General features: G+C 42.1%; 1 protein-coding gene across 3 annotated transcripts in view; it reads right to left on the reverse strand.

Annotated features, from left to right (window-relative positions):
• Nucleotides 1–1,013: 1,013 nt before the first annotated feature.
• The window catches only part of TRIM71 (tripartite motif containing 71), a 68,741-nt gene continuing 45,754 nt past the window's right edge, over nt 1,014–24,000 (reverse strand). For all 3 annotated transcript variants that reach the window (XM_080578301.1, XM_080578302.1, XM_080578303.1), the window contains exons 3-5: nt 19,695–19,862; nt 11,522–11,656; nt 1,014–8,687 (exon numbers count right to left, since the gene is read on the reverse strand). In XM_080578301.1, the coding sequence (XP_080434427.1) occupies nt 7,236–8,687; nt 11,522–11,656; nt 19,695–19,862 (1,755 nt within the window). In that variant the 3' untranslated portion in view covers nt 1,014–7,235. The remainder of the gene's footprint in view (nt 8,688–11,521; nt 11,657–19,694; nt 19,863–24,000) is intronic.

The raw sequence follows: 24,000 nt of genomic DNA on the forward strand, positions 1-24,000 counted from the left end.
AAGGGTGAGTGGTGGCAGTTTTCAGCTGCTAGGAGCATGAAGCTGCACCACCACGATGGAAAAAAATTATCAAAAACACCGGTGGCCAGGGACCTCTCTTCTCTGGCACTGCCATAATCAGTAGTGCCCTCCGTTTCTTTTTAAGATCCAACAAGTAAAAAGTGAAGGTTAAGTAAAAGAGCAAGCTGGCCTGGAGTGAAAGCATACAGTCCCAATTGTGTTTGAGTCTGTGAAGTCAGTGCAAGTTACTGTTTCCTGAAGGGTGCCTGTACCTGGCGCAGGAGCCCAAGCAGGGCCTGTAGAGACCCCTAGCACCAGCCCAGGAGGAATGGGTCCCACCTGGTGCTGTATCAGACCCCTGGAGCTTAGGTGGAGATTTTGTCAAGTAGCAGCTGCATTCAAGGGGGCCCAAAGTCCTCACAGGCTGCCTCTTTCATTTCCCAATGTTTTTCTCCACAGCTGGATCAAGCACAGAGCCTGGCACAGTGGTAATCTTGAAACTCACCTAACAGCCTTTTCCTCCTCTGCCAACTTGTTGTGATCTCTGTACCCCTGCCATGGTGCCAGCTGCAGAGGGATGGTCTGGGCAGAGGGCGAGGAGCACAGGGCACTGCTGAGCAGCCCTACAATTGTATACAGCTCAGAGCAGAAAGCATTTCAGCTCAAAAGCGTTTTCAAGTCAGTGCTTTTAGAGACTAGGATCTACTTACACTTCTTTCCCCACTGGCCATTCAGTCCCTGGCCTTAATTCTTGAACCTTTCCTCCCGTCATGACAAACTGATTTTTAATAAACCAGACAAATAAGAACTTGGCAACACATCAGAACGTTTCAGGAACAGAAACAAAAAGCCCACACTTTCTCCTTAGCACTTAATTTCTCCTTCCCTTTCCACTCAGGCACCTTTAGTTTAAGAATTTGAACCTGGCTGTCTCCAGTTGGTAATAGTACTTTTTACATCCTGGAAGAAGAGAAGACTGGTTGATTAATACAGAATAAAACATAGACAAGTTTGCCATGAAAAAACTCATCACATTTATTTGATTAAACAAAAATAAAATAAACTGCATAGGAACATTTTAAAGTCCAGAGAGACACTGACTTTGTTTTAAGGCTGCCAGTAGCTGATACATCATCTCCTTGCTACATCCTTCAGCCTTCCCTATGGACCACAGAGATACATTCAGAAGCCTCCATTAACACAAAAAGAGTTCTAACATTTTGCTCACTTACTCTACATAAAAGTTTGCACATAACCTGTCGTGCTTTCCTCTCTGCAGTACTCAACATCCCACATCCAGGAATGTTGCTTTTTGTCCAAGTAGAAATGTGATGCCCTTCCTGGAGCATGGCAGTTCTTGTCACAGCCTGTTTCATTATCAATTAGATATAGAAGCTCTGAGCAGCTCATTAAAAGCAAAGCACTGTCTGTCCTGCTGAGACATTTTTATTATTATTAGGAGAGCAGCATGATTAATCACTAAAGAGAAACAACTGCAGCAGAACAGGAAACTACAAAACCAATTGTCTCAAGATGCCCAACATCCAAGGGCTGACAAAATCATTCTGGATCCCGATGTGAGCCTGCGTCGAGGCAACACCAGTTATACACTAGTAATGAAGTTTTATTGGATGGGGCCATACATATACAGTCAATTAAATGAGGGGAGAAAATCCAAGTTTGTCGCACCGGTTTCAAGTGCGCGACCTCCATCTTGTCACAGGCTTCCAATTTCTACTTGACCAAGGCCAGAGCGCCTCACACTGCAGGCATGTGTTTGACACCCTTGCTGCGCCGACGGATGGCGCGCCAACCCAGCAGCACTTGACAGGTAATGCACAGCACGAACAAGAGTCACGTACAGTAAGATACCCCCACCAACTTAGGTGACTAACCACACCTTACAACCTAGTTAAAAGCTTCAGTCATTTTAGAAAGGAAACTAAAAACAAAACCCAGAAACAGACATATCTCCCTCTGAAGGAAAAAACTACTACGTTGTCTGAAAAGTACTCTACAAACCTATAAAAGGACTTTTTTTAAACTAGTCTGGTAGCTCAAAAGGAAGTTACTTAACTACATCACTACACAGACACTTAACATTCAGTCAGTAAGGCTCCAAGAAAAGAGCTTAAAAAATTATCTACCTGAGTTTGTAAGTTGATACAATCATTTAATAGAAGGTCTAAGACCATGCAGGTACACAAAGCATTTTTAGAACCATTATTGGTTAAACAATGATGGAAAAAAGATGCCACTCTGGCTTGTTAACCCGTAAGATCACTTAGAGACATCAATGTACATTTTCCACCATAACATTTACCAAACCCAACACAGCCTATCATTATTAGGGAGTCTCTGTACCCGCTTCTGTCACCCCTGAACGTGGGGAGGAAAAAAGATCTTTCAATACAGTGATCTGAAAATGTGCTTCTGCAACTTTACTCCACAGGTAAAACAAGGGGCACGTTGCGTGTTGCCATTAAAGTTGCGTAAAAACCCAACACACTGGTTTTAAACTGCCTCTCCTGAGAATATCTGAACTTAAACCGCCCTCCAGGAATAGGAACTTGGTTGCCTTGTCATGGTGGAAAAAATCCCATTGTGTCAAGAAAGCTACTAATACAATCACCAAGTCAAAAAATCAGTATCTTATTCCCTTCAAGCATTTGGTACAGCATTGTGTTTACAGCAATCATAACATTAGTCTTTCCACACAGGAACAGGACATACTTGTAGGCATGCATAAAAGTTTCTCTTGTAGAGAGAAGACCTTTAGGTCTTATCGACATAAGAACACTGCAAATAAATGTGAAGTATGTCAGCTAGTAGTGTCATAATACTGAAAGGAGGTTACATTTCCATACTTCGTAGTGAAAACGGATCAAACTCAAGTGTTTCAGGTATCTCAGTCCTGTTTGCCAGAGTATATGAACATTTGGTTTTATTTACAGATTCTCTAGCAAGGGCAGCTTAGTATTTCCATGGGCAGGCAGAAAAAAAAAACAAAAGCAAGCCACCATATTGTACACATTTAATATCTGTTTCAGTTAAATGCTTGTCCGAAAAGCAGGATGAATCCTTCCCCCAGGCAGATTCTCAAGTATTTTTTCAAACCTGTCTGATGCTAAATTGAGGTAGATGATTAACTTCTGCAAAGTGAGGTAGAACTTCAAGAAAAAGATAGTGGCATCTTTAGTTGTGCATTTTGTACCACAAACTGGGTTTCAAACTCCCAAGGACAAAGACCAAAGGTACAATATTTGTCTAACGCAAGTACCAGTGTTCATTTTTTATACAGCTCCAAACTGTGTCTAAATATCTCTATTTTTAAATACCCTCTTACCTTTTGGCACCATTTGGCTTACACTCCTTTAAAAAAACAAACAAAACACTTTGGCACAATTTCTTTTAAACCAGAACTGAACAGAAGTCTTATGATCAAAGACATGGCCAGATAAGCCTATAAACCTGCTCTCTTCCAAAATTAATTTTGGTTTAACTGTAACAAAACAGACCGAGCCCATTTTCCTGCAATTACAAAGGAAGGCCACATCCAAGTCACCTTGTTCTTCTTTCTCCCAGCTTGGTTGTGTCTGGCCCCAATATGCATTAGTTTTCAAGTGTTGTCCTCATTCACTAAATTTCTTTGTAGTTTGGGTTTATGGGCTTCAAATTACTTAAAGGTACTAAATAAAAGGAGTGAATTATCTGAAGGACCTGCATTATCAAGTACTGTGTCTGCTGCGGTTTGGGACTGAAGTTCCTGCTTAACTGAGAAGGGACAAGATTGTTTCATAGGCTGAACCTGGAACAGCCAAACTGACCGCTGATAACATTGTCAAGCAAAAAGTTTGCTTGAGAGCCACTGTTTTAACCTGGTGTAGTGAAATTCCTTTGGGAGTTCTAGCAGACAGGTCTGTTACCCACATCTCATTTGCCAATGCTAGAGCTAAGAGAAAGAGGCACAAGCTCACCTTACCCTTCTCCAGGCCATCATCTCCACTGGTTCAGAAGATTACTCTGACCACTTAGGCTTGTTTGGTTTGCAATCAAGCTTCAAAGCCTTGCTTTTTTTCCCTCTGTACACTTTCACCATGTATATTATGATACCGGGCCATTAACCTTAGAACATTCATAGCATGAGAACATGTATGGGAAAAACAGGACAAGGTTTGAATCTTGTTAATTAGCTACATATTACCCTATAAGGAACTTTAAAAAAGTGTCTGATGTTGGCATTGAACTTGTATATTATCGCTACTCATTTTCATTGCATATAAAACACTCCATTTTATAAGCTACACTACTGCTTTTCAGTGAGACCAAGTGTGCTTAGCACTATCTATGACAAAGATAAGGAATTAGTTTGGGTAGCTAAATAGTAGTGTTTTTAAAACAAAAAAAGCTCCCCAACACGTGAAGTCAAACGCTTGAGGCCTAATGGTTTGGTTTGTGAGCAAGTCCACCGAATTATGTAGACAACAACTTAAAAGTTAGCTGTTCTCCCTGACAGAGCTGGACTGGTGGTTTGTGCAATGGCTCCACACCAAATAGCAGAGGGCAACTTCTGTGTGTCACCTTCTACACAGTGCAGGCTGGAAAAAGGCAAGAATATTTCTGTTCAACAATGCTGAACATACGCTTAGCCTTTTTTTTTTTAAGGCCTGGATAACAACTCCCTTCTCCCAGCCCCATAGAAGAAACCCAGTAAGCACTAAAGCAAAAGAGCATTTCTAGCACACTAACGTCAACAGCCACTCAGGTCAAGATATCAATACACCTGGCATTTTTATTAAGACATGATAGGTTAAATGCAAGGACACAGCAAACTAAACATTAAAGCTTTTAAAACCAATTTTCTTTGGTATCTAGATCCTGCAGATATTACTTTTCACAGCCCAAAATTGCAAATAACTCTTGGACTGAATAATATGAAGCAAACACTGACATCTGCCGTAAATGTTGGCCACCCCCAAGACAGGAGTCACGTACACAAGTAGAACTTGAAGTTGAAGGTAAACTAGGTTTCTCTCATACCCATATGATGAGTGGCCACACAAGCTTAATGACAGACATCTGTATAAAAGATTATCCTTTTGAAGACTGTTTTTAAAACATGCTATTCTAAGATTAAGCCCAGCTGAAACATACTGCCTTGAAGAATTTGCTTCCTTGAGGCTTTGGCTGAAAGGCAGCACAGTTATTTAATTTAGGTGTTTTTCCTCACCCTTCTTTTAAAAGGTTTTGCCATCTCATTGAATTTGTCTGTTTCTTTCTGGTCTTTTAGTTTAAGCCTCCTCTAAGTGGAGGAAGTCTATATGCAACACATCAGGATTTCTACAAAACCCAGAAAGTTAACACTCCTTGGAGGGGAAAAGCAGCAAGAAGGAAAGTGCACCTTGTGATTTCTCACAAATTTATAGAGAGCCTTTCAATCTCAGGTTACTTTTGTGCATGATAGTTGGCAAAGGGATGAACCCTTTCCTCAGAGGATGGTAAAGGCCCTTCAGACATTGACCATGCTTATGCTTCAGAGATCTTCTCTTGCAAACAGTAATATAAATCCCATAGCATTTCCAAGGCAAAGACTACTGATACATGAATCCTTCTGTCACTGAGTGACAGAAAAGCCCTGTGCTCCCTAACTTTAACCATTGCCACTAAGTGCCTTATCCAGAGGATAAAGCAACAACTCCAGAGACCATACCTGCACTAACAGCTATATGTGAACTGAAAAATTTGAATAAAACTAAAGCTTCCAGGGCCTCAAAGTCCCTCATTTATTAGAAAGATATCTATTGTCCCAGAAAGTTTCTGCTTCTCAAAAAAGCATTTTTTTATATCCCTGAAAGGGCTAATTTCCCCCTGCCTCCAAGCTTTTAAGGATCATTAGTTTATTTTTTTTTTTTACACAGAATTCTTTGGTACTGCCCTGGAAAAAAAAAAAAGTTTCATCTTGATACAGTTTGCCTTAGGCTGGAACGGGTAACTTTTCATTTGGATCTGTAGCAAGAGCTACATGGAGCTACAGGCTCACCCCACCTGAAATACTGAAGTAGAGCTTCTGGACTTTTCCAGTCCAGCTCCCTGGGAAAGCCAGAGGATGAAAAAAAGTTTCATCACTGATAGTTATTGCAATCCTCTAAATACAAGAGACTTGATTTTTCCAAAACTCACCCTGAATCTCCAAAGCTGTGCTTATTTCTTACTTTTGGAAATAGGTACCACTTCTAACAAATCCATTGAACTTTTTCCCCCTTAAAGTCTCTCTATGGGGAGGGCCAAAAAAAAAAAAAAGCTAGTCATTTCACAAAAAATTAAATCAAGGGCTTGATTTTTCCCTGTTTCAATGCTCCTCATAACTTCTTATCCAGATCAGGCATACATACTGATAAAAGAAAAAAAGAAAAAACTTTAAAACTAACTTAACTTTCAGATGAAAAGAATAAAAAGAAATACTCAAGGACAAGTTACACTAAAGGAAGCCTTGCTTTGTCTAAACTTTTTGACAACTGAACTAAGCCACTAAAATGAACAATTTGGTTTCAACTCAAAAGAATTTTTGTGCATTTTCATCAGCTTCTCTTTGTGCTGTTGGATTACTGTGTTTCAGAAAAGTACACAGAAATGCCAAAAAGATGCAAACTTGCTCTTCCTGGCAAGTGAATCCCACTCACTTTCACAAAAAGTTCAAAGTCTCCTGGGAACAAGACACTGTGCTCACCAGTAAATCAAACACACTGAGGTATAAAAAGGAGAACAGGAAAAAGTTCTCTGCTGCAGCAGCAATTCAAAAAAAAAATCCCCCTCCCGTGTCCCCACCCACAGAACTGCAGTATGGTCAAGAACACAAATTCTCTACAAATACCTACTACCATTTTCTCCATTAAAAAAACTTATAGCGCCTTTTTGGCTTAGCCTACAGAATATACCACACAAACCACCTAATGTGCACAGCAACATGTTTGTGCATGAAACCCCATGGGGGGAGAGGTAAAAATTTTCTGAACTGTGAGTGTGTTGGGACGGGGAGGAGGAGAGAAACTGGGGATGGAAGGGAGGACAATGAGGTAGATAGAATTTAACTTTACAGGCTCACTCCCTGCAGAAAAGATAAGTACATTCATCTGTAAAAAAATTAAAGATGAGGTAGGTTTGAATTAACGTTGTATTTTTTCATTTTCTCTTAGAAGAATTTCCCTGAGACAGTTTCTTCCTAATTCAAACACAGATTAGAAGACGAGAATTCGATTGTTTCCAAAGTCGACCACAACAATCATGCCATCAGGGGTGACGGCTATACCTGAAGGACGGTCCATCTGACCGAAGCCGCTTCCCTGAGTGCCAAACTTGCATAAAAAGCTACCATTTGACTCAAATATCTGCACCCGGTGGTTCCTGGAATCGGCCACAATGATGCGCCCCTCTTGATCCACCGCCACTCCCTGCGGGCGCAGGAACTGGCCGTTCCCGCTGCCCTCTGAGCCCAGAAAGCGTGCTGACTGGCAATCTGCGTGGATGACCAGGAGGCGATGGTTGTTGAAGTCTGTCACGACCAAGTGGCCCTCGTGATTGAAAGTCACACCTCTGGGGGAATCAAAGTGCTTCCAGAGTGCCCCTTCAAAGCCATACTTGTTAAGAAATGCACCATCAGGCCCAAACAGCTGAACGCGATGGTTCCTTGTGTCAGAGACCAGGATCTTGCCCTCTGCATTGACAGCCACATCCCATGGGTAATTGAATTGTCCGTTCTTTGTTCCTTTTTCCCCAAACTTCAGAATGAACTGCCCTTCGAATGTGAAGATCTGGATGCGATGATTGTCCTTGTCAGCCACGACGATCCTACGCGAGATGTCACAGGCCACACCAGCAGGCCGATCGAACTGGCCAGGCCGGGAGCCCAGCGTGCCAAACTTGTGGTGAAAAGTCCCGCATGGTTTGAACACCTGGATGCGGTTATTGCTGCGGTCAGCCACAATGATGTAGCCTTCTTTGTCTACACTAACCCCCCAGGGGCGACAGAGTTTGCCATCGCTATCTCCCTCACTGCCAAACGAGAGCCCAGGTAGCCCGATACCTATGTAGCTGCGCCCAGATTTCACCATGACTTTGAAGGGACTGTTCTCAATGTGTTGGTTGCACATCATCACGGATACCAGATGCTCTCCCTCTAGCTGTGGACGGTAGCTGACCAGGTAGGTCCCATTCTGTTGATCACTGACATCTGCCCCAAAAAGGTTTCCATCTGGACCCATCACCACTGCAGAGATCATGTCACCTCCTGAAAGGCGAGGCTCACCATCGTGGTCATAGCCTATCACTGTGAAAGAGGCTACTTTGCCCTGCAGTGCGCGCTTGAGGCCTTCCCCAGTGGCTTTGGTCAGAGGAGCAAAAGCCCCACTGCTAACAAAGCCCATTGATTTAATGGCCATATACAAGGCCTGGTCAGGGGGCGTGAACATGATCCTGTCATCCTCCTGTGGCTGGAGAAGGCCCCTCACATTCTTCAGCTCCTGCACCTGAGCCAGCATACGGTCCCGGGCCAGAAGAATATCCATGGTACGACCTTCCTCCAGGACCTGCTGAACAGCACTAATGGTGTTGTCCAGCTTATTTAGGTTCTGACGTAACTTTTCAACTTGCAGGTAGAGTGACTTAGCCTTGACTTGACGAATCTTTTCCACCTTAGGGGAGGAAGGGGGAAGAAAAGCACACTTATCAGGGAAAGACAACCCATGACACCCAAACACTTCCTAATGTTACTTCTACATAAACAGTTATGTAGTTATTGCAGGATGCTGACACAGGATGTGATAAGATGAACTGTAGAACAAGCCTTTAGAAACTATGGCGCAGAAGAACAGAAGTGAGGAAAAGCAATTATTTATCCAAATTCAGATGATTGTTTTCTCCAGTCCTCCAGTTAAAATCATACATTCTTGCTCTATGGAACTGCTGCATCAGTATTCTATTTGTTCTATTTGAAAGATTTGCTTCTTTAGTAGATAATGACGACTTGCTTCCTTAAAAGCTATTCTACCCCCTACCTGCAAGGTACTTGACAGATCATCAGAAGGCACATCTTATTTAGATTCTGAAGACTGAAGTTATTGCAGCTCTCAATAAAGAGCAGAGTCCAAGGCATCTCCAAGAGGAGAATGGAGAAGAATTTCAGAGTGTGGGCTGTTATCACACAAGGCTGATGCTGAGTTGGCATCAGCTAATGGATATGGGCTCTCCTCATTCCCTTGCCTGCCCAAACTGTTTCCATGGGACTGGATAATATCAGACACCTATCTCCAGGAATTTTTAGGATCCAATTATTTTAATATTTTCTTCCAAATACTGGCAGTCACGCTGAGCTACTACTTTACAACAGGATGCCATAACGTCACTTCAAAGGACAGACAATTGCTGCCAGCCCCCACTTGGGCTGGAAGCTCAACCAACAATAGTTAGTTGTTTTTAAAAAACATGCTCATGTTTGTCTTTACTTGTCAAAATCACTTTTGACATCTGGCAAATACACCTGCCTTGTAAAATTAATGAAATAATTGCTTTATTGTTGCAAAAATGTATTTCTTTATGCCTGATACTTGTGTGGCTGCAGAACAATACCAGTGTATCTTGGTGAGGGACAAGTCAGTGTATAATGAGTCTTCAGACTTCACAAAATGAGCAGTTAACAGATGTACAAACACGCCATTTCATTTAAAATTAAGGGATAAATGTTTTTACATAACTGCTTCCAAAAAAGTATCAAATATGACTGGTAATCTTTTGGAAACTGGTGACTTTAGTGAGATATTGGAGGAAGCATAAGTACTTTGACCTCAGCTTTGGTACCTAGAATTATTCACTACCACTCTTCACATCAAGCCTAAATATGCATTCTGCTTTTTCTTTTTTGCTAGAATCATTTCTCACACCAGTATGCTATCAAGACCCATTTTTCCTTCATAAAAAGAAAACACTGTTTTTATAACTCAAAGAGAACTTGTTCTCAGTGCAGGCTTTTTTTTTTTTTTCAATGCACGTATGCTGGGATACAAACAGCCTAGGAGCATCTCTTACTTCTGTACTAGTAATACCTCAGAAGAAAAGGCTGCCAAGTTTCTTGGGAAAGGCCAAGAGTGGAAAGTGAACTTATCTCCCTCAATCCAAGTATCTCAAGAAAGCAGCCTTCAGACAGTAACTATCACGTTTGTTTCTATAAGAATGTCTAAAACCAAGAGAACTACAAAAACACAAACCTCTCCTTTAGGAGATTAATCTCACTGTGCCTACAGTACAGCCAAGAAATAACCCTTACCATTAGAGTGGTCATTTTGCAGGCAACAGATTAAACCAGAAAATTACTGTTCCAGTCTGTTGCAGGAGAAGAGGCAGGGCAGAAATAATTTAGCAGAATGTCACTGCCTCTTGACATCCAGTACCTCAACCATGTGTACAGGCCATCCTGACCTGCACATGCTAATACAGGCAGTGGCCACACAGGACTTTTTTTTTTTTTAACTATACTTCATCCAGTGCACCTGCTGGTTTACACTAGCACTTGAAATTTACTTGTAAGCTTTCCCACCTCTTTGCCACACATATTTGCTCCTTCCTCTGTACCAATTTTAGCAATCTTGCTGTCACAGAGAAGTTCGTTTGACTGGCTGGTCTAAAAGAACTAAGCCAACAGCAGAAAGAGCAGGTTTGGTTTCTGCTCAGTTCTGCATTGGGACCCAAAGGACCACTGCTGAACACTAAAAAAGCATGACCACTAAGTTACCTTTCTGGGTACTTCCCCCGTTGTTGTGTTCCCCCACCGTCCCACCCTGCACATTTATCACAGCTGAAGTGAATGCAGGAGTCTGAGATTACTCAAAGTACTTGAGTGCAGATACTGTTGCTGGGAAATATTTTTATTCTGCTAGTAAAAAAACCAAAACCCTGCCATATTACCTAGTTTCATTAATCAGAGGGGCAACTACACTTTTTATACAATAAGCAAATTCTTGGGTGTGTTGAGAAAGCCAGTCTTGCCAAATTTATACTAATTTGTTTCTAAGGACACAGCATATACAGCTTTACTCCTTTTCCTTTGTGTTTGAGAAGTGGATCCTTCTATAAGAACGCCCATATACTACGTACTTAGTTATACAGAAACCTCTAAAATGTTTTAAAGGGACATTCATTAAACGAAGTGTGAAGGACATTCTATTTGTTGTTCAGCACTGGAGATGTGATGTATTGCTGCTGAGCCAGCAGGGGGGGGTGCCCACCTTACTTGTGACACTGAGCTTGCCTCAGGATATAGTAGTTCCTACCAAAAAACAGGTTTAAGAGATATCTCCAAAACAAAATCAACCAGTGCCAGAATCCAGCATCCTGCTTCCTAGAAAACAGTATTTCAATTGAAGTGGTATTTCAATTCAGTGTTCCAAGGAAAGATATTTGAATCTAGCCCTGTACTGTTAAAGAACACATTTCCAATTTCAAGTGTACGAAGCACAAATGTTTAAGTACATACCTTCCAGAGCAGCTCGCACTCCCGCTCTTCCAAGGCCTTCTTGTGTCTAGTTGTCACTGCTTTAACTTCAGACTGTACCACCTTAGCTTTCATCTCAACTTGCTCTGCCACCGCCTGGGCCTGTTCAATACTCAACTGGAAAGAAAAAGACACATTTAGGGAACAACCAAACCTGTAAGAACTGACATTTAACTACACCTTCAGGAGAAGGCACAAAGTGACACTTCTAAAGTTTTACCAGGCCTTCACCCATTTTGCACTTCAAAGCCTGAAAACAGATGTGATCTTTTTCTTTTAATAAATTTATTAGGCTCCAATGTCCTCCTTGTGCTGGGGGTCCCGGAGCTGAATGCAGTGCTCCAGGTAGGGTCCCACAGGAACAGAGCAGAGGGGGAGAATCCCCTCCCTTGCCTTGCTGGCCATGCTTCTTTGGGTGCAGCCCAGGATACGGCTGGCTTTCTGGGCTGCAAGTTCACATTACTAGCTCATGCTGGGCTTCTCATCAACCAACACCTCCAAATCCATCCTCCACCCAGCCTGTATTTGTGCTTGAGATTGCCCCGACCCAGGTGCAGGACCTTGCACTTGGCCTTGTTGAACCTCATGAGGCTCGCACAGGCCCACCTCTCAAGCCTGTCCAGGTCCCTCTGGATGGCATCCCTTCCCTCCAGTGCGTTGACAGCACTGCATAGTTGGTGTCAAAGTTGCTGAGGTAGCACTCAATCCCACTGTCCATGTTACTGACAAAGATGTTAAAATTGACATACACAAAAAATCCAACGCCCTACCAACAATACACACCACTGTGATGGCTTGACAAGGAAGAATTTTACTTGTTGGCAGATGAGAAAACTCAACTTCATTTTCCACATTGCATACTGAAAGCCATGGAAACATCCATGACTATTTGTTTTTGAATGCGGAATTCTGATAGATTTTATGATTCCTTTTCCTCACTTTGGTTTGAAAGACTGGTACATTTCAGAACTTCCCTAAGCTATTTCAGACTAGGTGGCAAGGGAATGCTCTGGCAGAAAAATTTAAGTTGTACTTTGTGTGTAGTGTTACTCAAGATACCTTCTGAAATGCAGAAGATTCTGCATTTCAGAATCTTTTTACAAATTCTTTGATTTGTGATGATGATCTTTTTACAAATCCTTGATCTTTTTACAAATCCTTTTAAAGAGCACCCTGTACGCCATGCTTCATAGCATAATTATTCCAGTGCTTGTGAATGCAACAGTTAACAAGTTCACATGCTTCAGAAACTGGAGACAAGGACTGTGTTTAGGAGACCATCCACCAGTTCAGTTATCCATCACAAATTCAGTTACAACTACCATGGCTTCTGCTGTTGGTAGATACAGTAAGTTGCCTAATTGCAGCTTGCACTCACGTGAGTACCCAGGGGCCAAGGTAACATGACCAAGATATTTCCCATTCTGTTACAGATGTCACCAATGCCTTTTGTTGCTTAAAATAAAATTAAAGAAAGGACTTTGCAACGTATCTTGCAAACTTCAGACTGAAACTAGTACTTCCAATTTGTCGTATTAAAATTCAAGTAATGACGGAGTGTGTTTAAGAGCCACAACAAATGGAAGCCTTGCAAATCAAGGTTCCAGGGGGGCAGACAAGCATGCTTTCACGATGGAATGCAATTCAACCCTGCAAACATCCATCACTGGATGCTGTTACCAACCCATTTCAGAATTTCTTGTTCTTCTCTATAAACCTACCCAAAAAGCAACACAGAACACATTCAGCGGAATAGGACAATGGCATGCAGTTCTACCTGTACTTTCAGATTACAAAGCATTTAATGAGGATTATTAAGTGCACAAGTCTCCTGGTCTCCGGACATTTTGTACAAGCTGAAAAAGACAACTCCATTGAACCCTCAAGGTAGCTATACCTATCAATTCATACAGCATTTTACATCATATTAGTCCTGGCTCTGCACAAACACATCAGTGACAAGTGTCACTGGCAGCCAGGGTGCCAGACCTGCATACAAACTGCTAATTCAAACATTCCTTTTCAGGGCTAAACTGGAAACACTAGAAACCCAGATGTGCCTGGCTAGTTTCTATATGCTCCAACCTGTCCTGAGTAAAAAGGCAGAAACAGTTGTTTTGAATCCCTGGTGCCCTTTAGGACACCTCTGCGAGCTCCCCTTTAGCTACATCTAACAACCCGCAAAAAACTTCCAGTAATGATCTTGCTACAGCGGTTCTGATGTGACAACTGGTTCTGCAGCACAAAGTCACGAGGAGCTGACTGCAGGAGTCAGAAGCAGAGAAGTAGTATGAGAACTTGGTTGCGTTTCTGGATATCTGGGCTGACTGTGGAGGGCCCCAAAGCAGGATTTGCCATTTTCTGTTTTCAGCAGTTCTCCAGATTTCTTATCTTCTATTGTACATTAAGAATTGGTTCCACCAGGAATCAGAGCCTAATGTTAATGAAAAGCCTTCTGGAATTTCATCTTTGCTTAACTTAAGTTTTCCTATAACACATTTAGAAGTATTTTTCTAGAAATCACTGCTTAAGTTTTCACTAGTGCCACTTTTTAAAAGTTATGGCCAGAAGTGTGCAACACTCAGTGAGAACCCTCACTGTATGAGTTTCTGCAGCCTGCTACCCTAGTTATCTGGGTACACTCACAATTAGGTCCGCACAGTACACAATTAATCAAAGAGGCCAACCTAGGTCTCAAACAGAAGAGCCTCTTAATCCAGATGCTTAGCCATGATGTTGCGTCTGATCAGTTCAAAAAGTTATCTGTTTGAACACAGCTGTACAACACTGCACTGTGTAGAACACGACTGTGGCAACACCATGCAACATGTAAAGGAGGTTTATGGTAATTGAATTGCTAACCATCAACGCTAAGCTTGCATGAGTGTTTAAAAGGTCCTTTCACAGATAGTGGATAAAGAACCTTAAATACCCACCTCAATATGGAAGACTTAAACCTTAAACACTAAGGAACTTAAGAGCAAGTTTATCCTACTTAAAGGATGGGGGGGAGGGGCTTTTTTCTTAGGAAGAAAAGCTTTGAGATACTCTGGCAAACCCTCTCTAAACTTTAAAAGCAACTTAAAAAAACCTAGGGAAGTCTTTCTGCATAACTCAGGGTAGCCCTCTTCTACCACACGCTAAGGGTGTTCCACCCATAAATATTTTTTGTTACCACAAGGAAGTGAAAACAGATAGAGGGCTGGTTTTACAGGATTTTTCCAATTGCTTAGGCCATAACAGCCAGCTTTCTCCATCAAGAACTGGATATAAGCTTCCTAGTGTTCCTCTACTACAGAAACTAGCTGGAGATCTTATACAAAGTATAGCTACAGTAAGAATGTTAAGATAAATAGGCTTTGCAGTTGCTTTGAAGTAATATTGGTGTGGCCATAGCGCAAATCAGTTATTGGGCCAATTTTAAAGTTCATCGTGAGAAGTGTGAACGAACTAAGATATTCTCACTTAAAGGGGTTAAGGAATCTGAAAGAGTTTTGACACAGGGAGGGCTAGAGCCTCATGTTGCTGAGGTTAGCTCATGGCAGACAAACTAAACCACTTCAGTTGTAACGGGATTTTTGCCTAAACTTTAAAGGTAGAGCAGTAGCATGGACTTACAATGTAAAGTACCATGGAATTAAAACATGAAAGTCTGTCTTCCCTGGTAACTATCTTCTTGTATATTAAACTAAGAAATTCACTAAAACAAGGTGCAAAATAACGAGTACCTAAAGAAATTCAGCCTCTTGATATAAAGGCTAGATTTACATTAAGGACTTAACCGACCATTTGTGAAATTGTATTCTGTTCTATATTTCCTTTCATCTGGGCTGCTGGAAAGAGTCAATTGTGCTTTTCTGTTTTGTTTGCTAGGCTTCATTTTTAGATTCTCCACCTGGCAAGCCTGAGTTCAAAGCCATGCACTGGGGTGTTTGAGCTTACTCAGTGTGATAACACCAAAAGGATGCCTTGCAGCACAGCAGTGCCATCCTTCTCAGCCAGCGGCCTCCCAGCAGCAGCACAGATTCCATATGGGAACCCACAGGGAAGCTCCCACTGAAGGACAGAGGCTCAGGATAACAGATCAGCTTCCTCCTCTGAAGGACCAAGTTTCCTAGTTACATCTCTCCCCCCTTCTCTGGAGGGAAGGTGCTCAAGGTCCACTTCATCTATTTCATACCACCTCCCCCTAATTTATTCCTGCAAGAAGAGACACTGCCTTAATGGCTGGCCCTCCTTACCAAATATCAAGCGTTTGATGCTGGAAGGCAAGTCACTTCCTTCCACGCTCTGCTAATGACCAGTCCCATGGCAGGCTTCCACATTTAAATTAAAGCATTGCCAAATACCCCAGCAAACACAGCCATAGGCTCAGCTACAATTAAAAAAAATAGCTATTTTTAAGACAGCTGACATACAAAGATCAAACTGTATTTTAACATGTTCACCTGGAAATTAACCCTAAATGGGAGCAAGCACTCAATGCTTTACTGTTACTCAAGTGCATTAAATTACACACACATACATACGTATATACAATTACACATGTATAGATGTATTTTAAGAACATGACATTTTGAAGAAGCCATCTATCTATCATCATAACAGATTTACGTTCAGTTTGTGGCCCACTCCTTGGAAAAAATTCTGAAAGAAGACAGCTAAGTGTGCACTCTGATAAGGTAAAAGCAAGTCAGCAGGACAAGCTGATGGGTATCAAAAGGGAACAGTCCAGTGTGACACCCCCACCCCATTAATCTGATGTCAGCTTCAGCTTTCAGACCCTTATATGAATCAAGTCACTGAAAATGCTAGAAAATTATCTCTGCAAGGCGGATAGCTTTCTGATGAGATATGCCTGCTCAGAAAGAGGTCCTACAAGCAACAGGGCTGGGGGGTTCTGCTCTACTCCTGGCATCATCAGTCCCTGTAGCACTGTAGTGAACCGGCCTAGGGAGCTGACTCAGCCAAAAGAGTAATCCTACCGAAAGGTTATCCTCTCAGCTGGATCGGCTCACCACTCAGTTACACATGCACAAGTTCTTGTGTTGCGGATGGGCTTAGAAATGTACGCTCCAAGCCAGGACCAGGGCAGCACCAGGCGAGCAGCTTTCCTTTGCTGCAGAATCAATAAGGGGGGGGAAAAAAGCAAGCCTCATGTTGCCAGGCTTACTGCTTGTTTTGGAGAAATTTGAATCCTTTGAGGAGTCAGGTTTGTTCTTTTCAGCATCTTGATTCACTGAAGCTTGATCTGGTCAGTCAGTCCTGAAATGTATCCTAACTCACAGCAATTCCCCCCACCCCACCCCCCCAAGTCTGAAAAACAATCTTTCCTCCAAAGCCACAGGAAGAGTTTAAATAAACATTTCTTCCTAAAAGCCTTCAACTTTGGTTAACCAGATACTCTCCAGCCAGTTGACTCCTGGCTTGATTTCCCCTCTCCTGCAAGGCCCTTAAGAGTCCACCTTTTTGCCTTTCCTCCCAGCCACCCCTCTTCATCCATCCTCAACACTGCATGTCCAAGAGGTATCACTTTCCTAGCCTATTAGAAAAGTTACTAATACAGCATTATGAAACAATCCCACTAAGAAGTGTTACTGCACCATATTACTTTTCAACCTGCCTTAGAACGCCAGTGTGTTCCTCATATTGCAGCTTATATTGGCACTTAGTTCTACAGACTGCTTCCAAGCTTTAAGAAAAGCATTCAAGCCAATTTATTTTAAATTTAGAGTCTAGTTAGTTCAGGGTTTGTCCTAAATTCATGCTGACATGCTGTCTCCTCCCTGGGATAAACACATAGCTTCACAGCCCTACTGTCCCAAGAACAAGGAAAGCTCTGCTCTGTAAAATTGCCTTGTGTAGCAGGCTCACTGCACCAGCCCTTGAGTCAGACACCTCTGCCTTTAACTGTGTCACAGTTCTAGTTGCTGCTGCTGTCACTTAGGTAGCAATACCAGAGTTGTAGTCTTCCCACATTCACTCAGATTACTACCTCAACTTTGTCACAGATATGCTCACTCAGTACCCCTTTTTTTCTCTGCAGAGTGGTCCAGATTAAAAGGACCACTGCATTAATAAGTCAGTTACTGAAAAACATCGTTTATTTCACAGAATTTTTCATACAAATCGCACAGTTAGCACTTCCAAGATGCCTCTTAACCTGCATGGACAGCATCTGGACCATGGCAAAACTAGACAAGCGTAATTCAACTGAGCTATTTGCTTGAGTTACATGAGCAGTGTTATGGCCACCCACCCTTTACCTGTGCCATCATAAAGCAGTCAGCTCATCACAATAGCAGAAGCCTCCAACAGAAAAGCCAGAAGAGAACTGGGAAGAAAGGAGGAGAGTAAACCCAGTAGGAAGCGCGGAGGCACAACATCATGCCTGCAATACTAGCAGAGTGATACTCAGTGTTATTCTGCTAGTGTGTACTCCAAGAGACAGTCACTACTTAGATGATTTATCCAGACCAGTTAAATGATTAAGAGCCCGGGAGGTCAAAAGCAGTAATTTAATTACTAACAGACAAGCCCTTGTCCAGGACAGCCTGGAGAAATTTAAAACACTACACTACTGAGGTTCTTTAAACTAGTATAATCCCTTCCTTCTTGCTCATTCTGGGGACATGCTAAATGTTTCAGTATGGATTCTGCTTAAGAGCCTTACAATTCAGTTTAAAACAAGTCTTGGAAGGTAAGGTTTGCAGGATTCTGTGTTGACATGCAGTTTTAAATTAGCCATTCAGTTCCAAAACTTTTGCATTTGCTGTTCTGGTGTATGTAAGCTGTTAACACCAAAAGTTGAAGGGAGGTATCAACAGTTTAAAATCTATACCATCACAATACTTATTTCATCCCACAGGTACAAATTACAGAAAATTTAGCTGCTCCTGATCCACTGAACAAGCTTCCCTAGAAAAGGTTATAGCTATATGACAGGATAAAACTTCGGGTTTATTCTTACTTATCAGCGAGGCAGGAAATTATCGTCTCACATCACAGAAAGGGATCCCAACTTCAGAACAGCCAGCCCTCTAGACACACAAGTCCTACACCTGCCCAGAGTACGCAGGAACTCTGTAGCACCACAAAAGAGCTCAGGAACACTGCTATTAGCAGTGACCACTCCCTTCAGAGGATGAGATTTAACAGATTTAGTAAAAAAAATTTAAAAAGACCCACCCAAATACTCGTCTACTGGAAATAAGCAGTGATGAATGGAAAGCTTTTTCCTGTACCATGTATTTGCAAGGAAAGCACATCCAGTTGAGAATGCTTACTTCCTTCTGGTAGCGTTTACTCAAAGAAAAGGTCTTGATGGTTAAATCTCACATAGAAGTGTTGAGTATCCAGCTCAAAATTAAAGCATTTAAGGCTGACAGAACTAGATGGTAGTAGAGCAGAGAGTAGCATCACACTAAGCCTACCCTGTCCAAAGCCTCTTCTTGCAAAGAAAACTACTGATAACATTACAATTACTAGATACTACACAGCACAAGTTAGTTATCCACATATCCTCAGCAGGTTAATTCCCTGTGTAAATTCCTTCTGTAGACTGAAGCACTGTGCTATGATCCTTCTGGTTCTCACTCAGTATTTATATTTGCATTGTAAAATAGCCGAGGTAGGATGCAGTATGCACCTGTGTAGTCAGAGCAGTCCTTGTATAGAGATAACCAACCCCTTCCCCAGGCAGATTAGAAGTTCCACACTAATCCAAACAGCTGATTAGTACTTTACATTTGGTGGCAACATGAACACACATCAGACTTACAGGTAGTTACAGTACAGATGCCGTACAGACAAGACAGACATCTGAAAATAAGCCTCAACTGTAAAAACAAAAACACGCTCAGCACTGCTACGTAAGATCAGAACTTGGTTCAAAATGCTTCATGCTCAAGTGTGTTTGGACAGATCTTCATATATGTTATGATTTGCATGACAGGATTACGCTGCAAGAATGCAAAATTCTTAACAGCACTTTTTTCACCTACACAGCAACTTCTGTCAGTTCTGGGAGAACAGAAGGGGTGAGAAGACTGACAGAAGAAGCAGAGAGCTTTTTGCCTGACACCTTGCCCTGTAACAAACAAGCTGTGGGGGAATAGAAGAGAAAAATCAAGCACTTCAGTTGGGAGTATCTTACCTGAATAGCTTGTCGTCCTTGCTGAGCATCTGCCAGGAGCTGGATGGTAAGAGTCCTGGAGTCCTGAAGAGCATCTTGGAGGTAGATAAAGCTGTGACCCACATGTCGTCCCATGGTACATTCCCGACATATGGGGACAGAGCAAGTATCACAGTAGAAATGCAGTACCTAGAAGAGAAAAACCTGTATCACTGTCTGATGAAGACTTGAAGGCAAAAAAAGGGACAGGAAAAAAAAACAGACAATTTAAAAAAGGTGGTTGAAGGCAGTAGCAATGGGCAAAGACTTCACAATAGTTTCTCCACAGAGGAAGAGCAATCCCTCCTAGTAAGCTCCAAATTGTACTTTAACAGTTAGATGGAAGTGTCATTGTTTTCTTTGCAATACAATACTAGGAAGAATGTCCACATCAGCTCCTCTTAAGAACGGAAGCCATCTGCCAACACTTACAGATTGGAGATGTCATCTATGGCAAGTTTCAGATGAAGACTTTTCCTGCATACACAACACTACATTCTCTGAAGTGGTCACAATAATCGCTGCGATGGAGAATAAATAGAGCATCCCCACCTTTCCCCCTCCCAGTGGAAAAACATTACGCATGCCAAGAACCATCCTCTGTTTTCTGAAAACATGTAAACCACTTCTACATACTCAGGGCAGCGACAGTATTAGGCAGAACTCCCTCCTGCCACTCCCAACTGCAAAGCAACAAAACCTTTGCTCTGCCACAGTATTTCTACACTAGTGATACTTGGAGATGCTTGAGTTGGAGGAGAACAAGACAAGACAGTAGCGTGCCCAGAGCATTTTTGTGTTACGGGGAACTCAGGGTAATAACTAAATCCCATTCTACTCACAAAGCACTTAAAAAGTATTTTGAATTCACAATGAAAGTCTTACACAGGACATCAGCCCAGCCTAATAGGTGGATCCATTCACCAGCCATAACAGTTTCCATTCCATCCAGTAGAGGGAAGCAGCACACAAAAATAGCATCTTCCATGGAACTGTTTTCTTAGAAGAAAACATCAGCTGGTTTGTTTCCGAAGACACAAGTAAGGAAATACAAAACTTCAACACAAGAAAGTCTCTAAGAAAGTGTATGTTGCTAGGAGTAAGACTTTGAATAGTGTTAGAAAAATCTAGGCTACCACAGAAGAGTCAGAAAACCACTATGAAACCTTATTTGCCACTGTACAGTACAAATAATTTTTCCATCACCAGCTATTTAAGGTCTACCTCACAAAAGGCAGCAAGAGTAGAACAAAGCCTGGGCAAGTATTCGATATGCCTGTCTCCTCACAGCTGTCATCCAACCCCTCTGACTCCAGCTAACAGCCTGTGATACAGCGCATGACATCCCCATTTCCCTTCTCCCACAAAAGAAAGGGGGAAGGGGGACAGGTGATTCCCTCAGATTTCCTGTGTTGCATGAACTGCCATTTTAAGCTCCTGTAAGTGCAACAGCTGAAGTGGTATATGGATTAATTTCTCAAAGGGGTATGTGTGCATTTGTGCACGTGTCAGATTTTACTAAAATCCTTTTCTTGAAAGTTAAGTTTTGCTGTAGGGAAATTGGAACAGACTTCATTTTGCTTCTGTTCAAATACTAAACCCTTAAGCAGCGTCTCAGATCCTCTGTCTTTAAGGATGTAAAAGCCGCCTCGGTTCTGGAATGCATTTTTCTATATACATCTTCCTCAACTACAGGGTTCCTTGTCTTTACACTGTGGTTGTCTAAATCTGTATACAATGTTCACTTGCTCATGCCGTTCTGTAATTTTGCTGTTGAAATTACAGGGAATGTTTATTACATGTTGCTGAATGACTCCACTTAAGCAACTGAGAAGTTGAGAGAGAATGAAAACCAAGACAGGGTATCAAGTTAAGTCATATGAATCCGATATACTTTAAAAACATACAAGAGGGATTTGGGGCCTCAATCAAGCAGAGCAGCTGAAAGGAAAATGGTGACCATATGAACAGAAGTCCAAAAGCAATTTAAATCTGTTGTGAGCCCTCCAAAGTAGGCAACACCAGAAGCAAAAGCTAGGGTAAACACCACAGACCTGTCCCGCCAGCCAGGCATTCCTGTAAGGTGACCACGTCCACTGCAAAGAATCATCCTGCTGTTCAAGCCAAAGAGAAACTCAATTTAACGTTTACAGTTGCCTCTTGCCACCCACCATCATGTGGTGGAGAACATCCCTTTTTCAATTTAGAACGAGGAGTGACAAGAGCCATAATTTCATTTCAGAAGTGTCCAGACTATGTAGGATGTGGGTTACAGTATTTTGGGTAAACACTACAAAGTCACTGACAAAGCCTCCTGTTTGTTTCTTTGTAAGTAGAAAATTTGTAAATAGAAAATGGTGAAATTACTTAGATTTAAGTCTGGGAGCAAAGGAGTTAACAAGATTCGGTAAAGAGAAGGGGAAGAAGCAGACAGATGGACTGATCTCCATCAGTATACTGTTGTTTAAAACAATTTTTAAATACACATGTGAGAAAAAACAATTGCCTAATATCCCTAGGGCACTCAGTGGGGAATGAAGCTGGTCACCAAAAGACTGGAAGAGTCCCTCAACTCCTAGATGAACTGGGAACTGCCCAGAAGCTCCCCTCTGGACACACCAACCCCAAATGAGAAAACAACAACAGGAGCACCCAATAGGATGCACATCGGCTCTACCAAGCAGAAGGACTCTCAGCAATCCAGAGTTAAATTGGGAAGTACTCAGTTGTGCAGGGAGAAGGGGGATCTATGCCAGTCAGACCAACAGAGCTTGGAGCACAGCATCCAGTTTGTCTATGCTCACATCCACAGCCACTCATTTATTGTTACACTCGAGTCTTTTCGCATCCCAGTCCCTAGGTCACGGAACAAAGGTTGGGTACTGTTAGGTAAAGCTTCTATGCATGCTTCAAAGTAGAACGGGGAGAAAAGCAAAAACACAAACAAGCAGCCTATCCAAAAACCGGTATACTGATTTTGTATTTTCTTGATATTGGTATTAGGACAATACAGGACTCTGCTCTCAATTCAGCCTCAATGCATTTGCAGTGTACCTAGAAGCTGGCAAAGCCTCCCCTTCTGCCTATCTCAGCAGCAAGGCCACCCTGAATTTCACTTGCGCTGTTAATACAGCAACATACAGCTCCTTCTATGCCCAGACCACCGCCTTTAAAACAGCGAGAAGAGTCTTGAACTGTGGTTGGGTGGGGGTAGTGGAAGGGAAGAGTACAGCCAAGTGCTCCAAAACAGGATCTGCTTATGACACACAGCCTGGAAAACAGCACTTAGAGCAAAGATGAAAAATCCCCCCCTCCACCTGAAGAGGCAGGGACAATACTAAGCAAGCTAAGGAGAAAGATCTAAACTAAGCAACCATTGCCCTGTTAATTTCAGCATTTTCCTGAATGTATGAAAACATTTTGAGAGTGAAGCCCTTCAACCGTACTTTTTTTCCTCTAACACGAGTGTTCTGATAGGAAGGAAATAAGCGAGGAGAAAGCAGAAACGGATTGCTTTCAAAGAATTTCTGAGTTGTGCTAGTTGTTGTTTTTTTTTTTCTTCTCCTATATAATTACCACAATTGTTTTTAGGAGAAAACTTACCTCATCAACACTCATTTCAGTAAAGCTTTCCAGTAAGATGCATAAGCAAGTTTAGTATATTTTAAAAGAGCTGTTTTGTTACATTAAATAGTATTTTAGAGTTTCATCAAAATTAAATGAAGAGATAAAAGTCAGAAGCAAAACCAGAATAGTTTCAGAGATAGTTAAAAGTGATTTATTTTAAAGTAAATCAGCTATGGGTTGATTATTTCCCAAACAGGAAATATTTCCTGAATTGGTGGCACACAATTTTAGACACAAAACAATAAAGGGAGCCTACTTCAATTTAAACAGAATCAGTGAACCATATTACAGGGCTATTCATCTTTTACAGCCACAGCAGCCCAAGAAATACAACAGCAAGGCCATAAATGTGATTGCTTCAGGAAAGGCTGTACAGTGCACCGTAAAAACATTTTACAACAGCAGGAATTCCTGGGTGTCGCTCTCCCCATTTTTTGGTCCATCTGCTTTCAAAGGGGGCAGGGGGATGGGCGGAGATGTTGTTAAACGTCCCCTGGGACTGCACAGCAATCAATCATCATCTGATGAATGGCCACTAAAGTTAAACCCTGACCCCACTCCACAATTCCCACAGCAGCGCTCCTCTCCTCGCTGCTGACCAGCTTCCAGCGCGCCCCCCCGCCCCCACCTTCCAGCCCTCACCAAAATTTCCCAAATACCA

The sequence above is a fragment of the Anser brachyrhynchus genome, assembly GCF_964034855.1.
Source record: "Anser brachyrhynchus genome assembly, chromosome: 2".
In the NCBI taxonomy this organism is placed as follows: Eukaryota; Metazoa; Chordata; class Aves; order Anseriformes; family Anatidae; genus Anser; species Anser brachyrhynchus.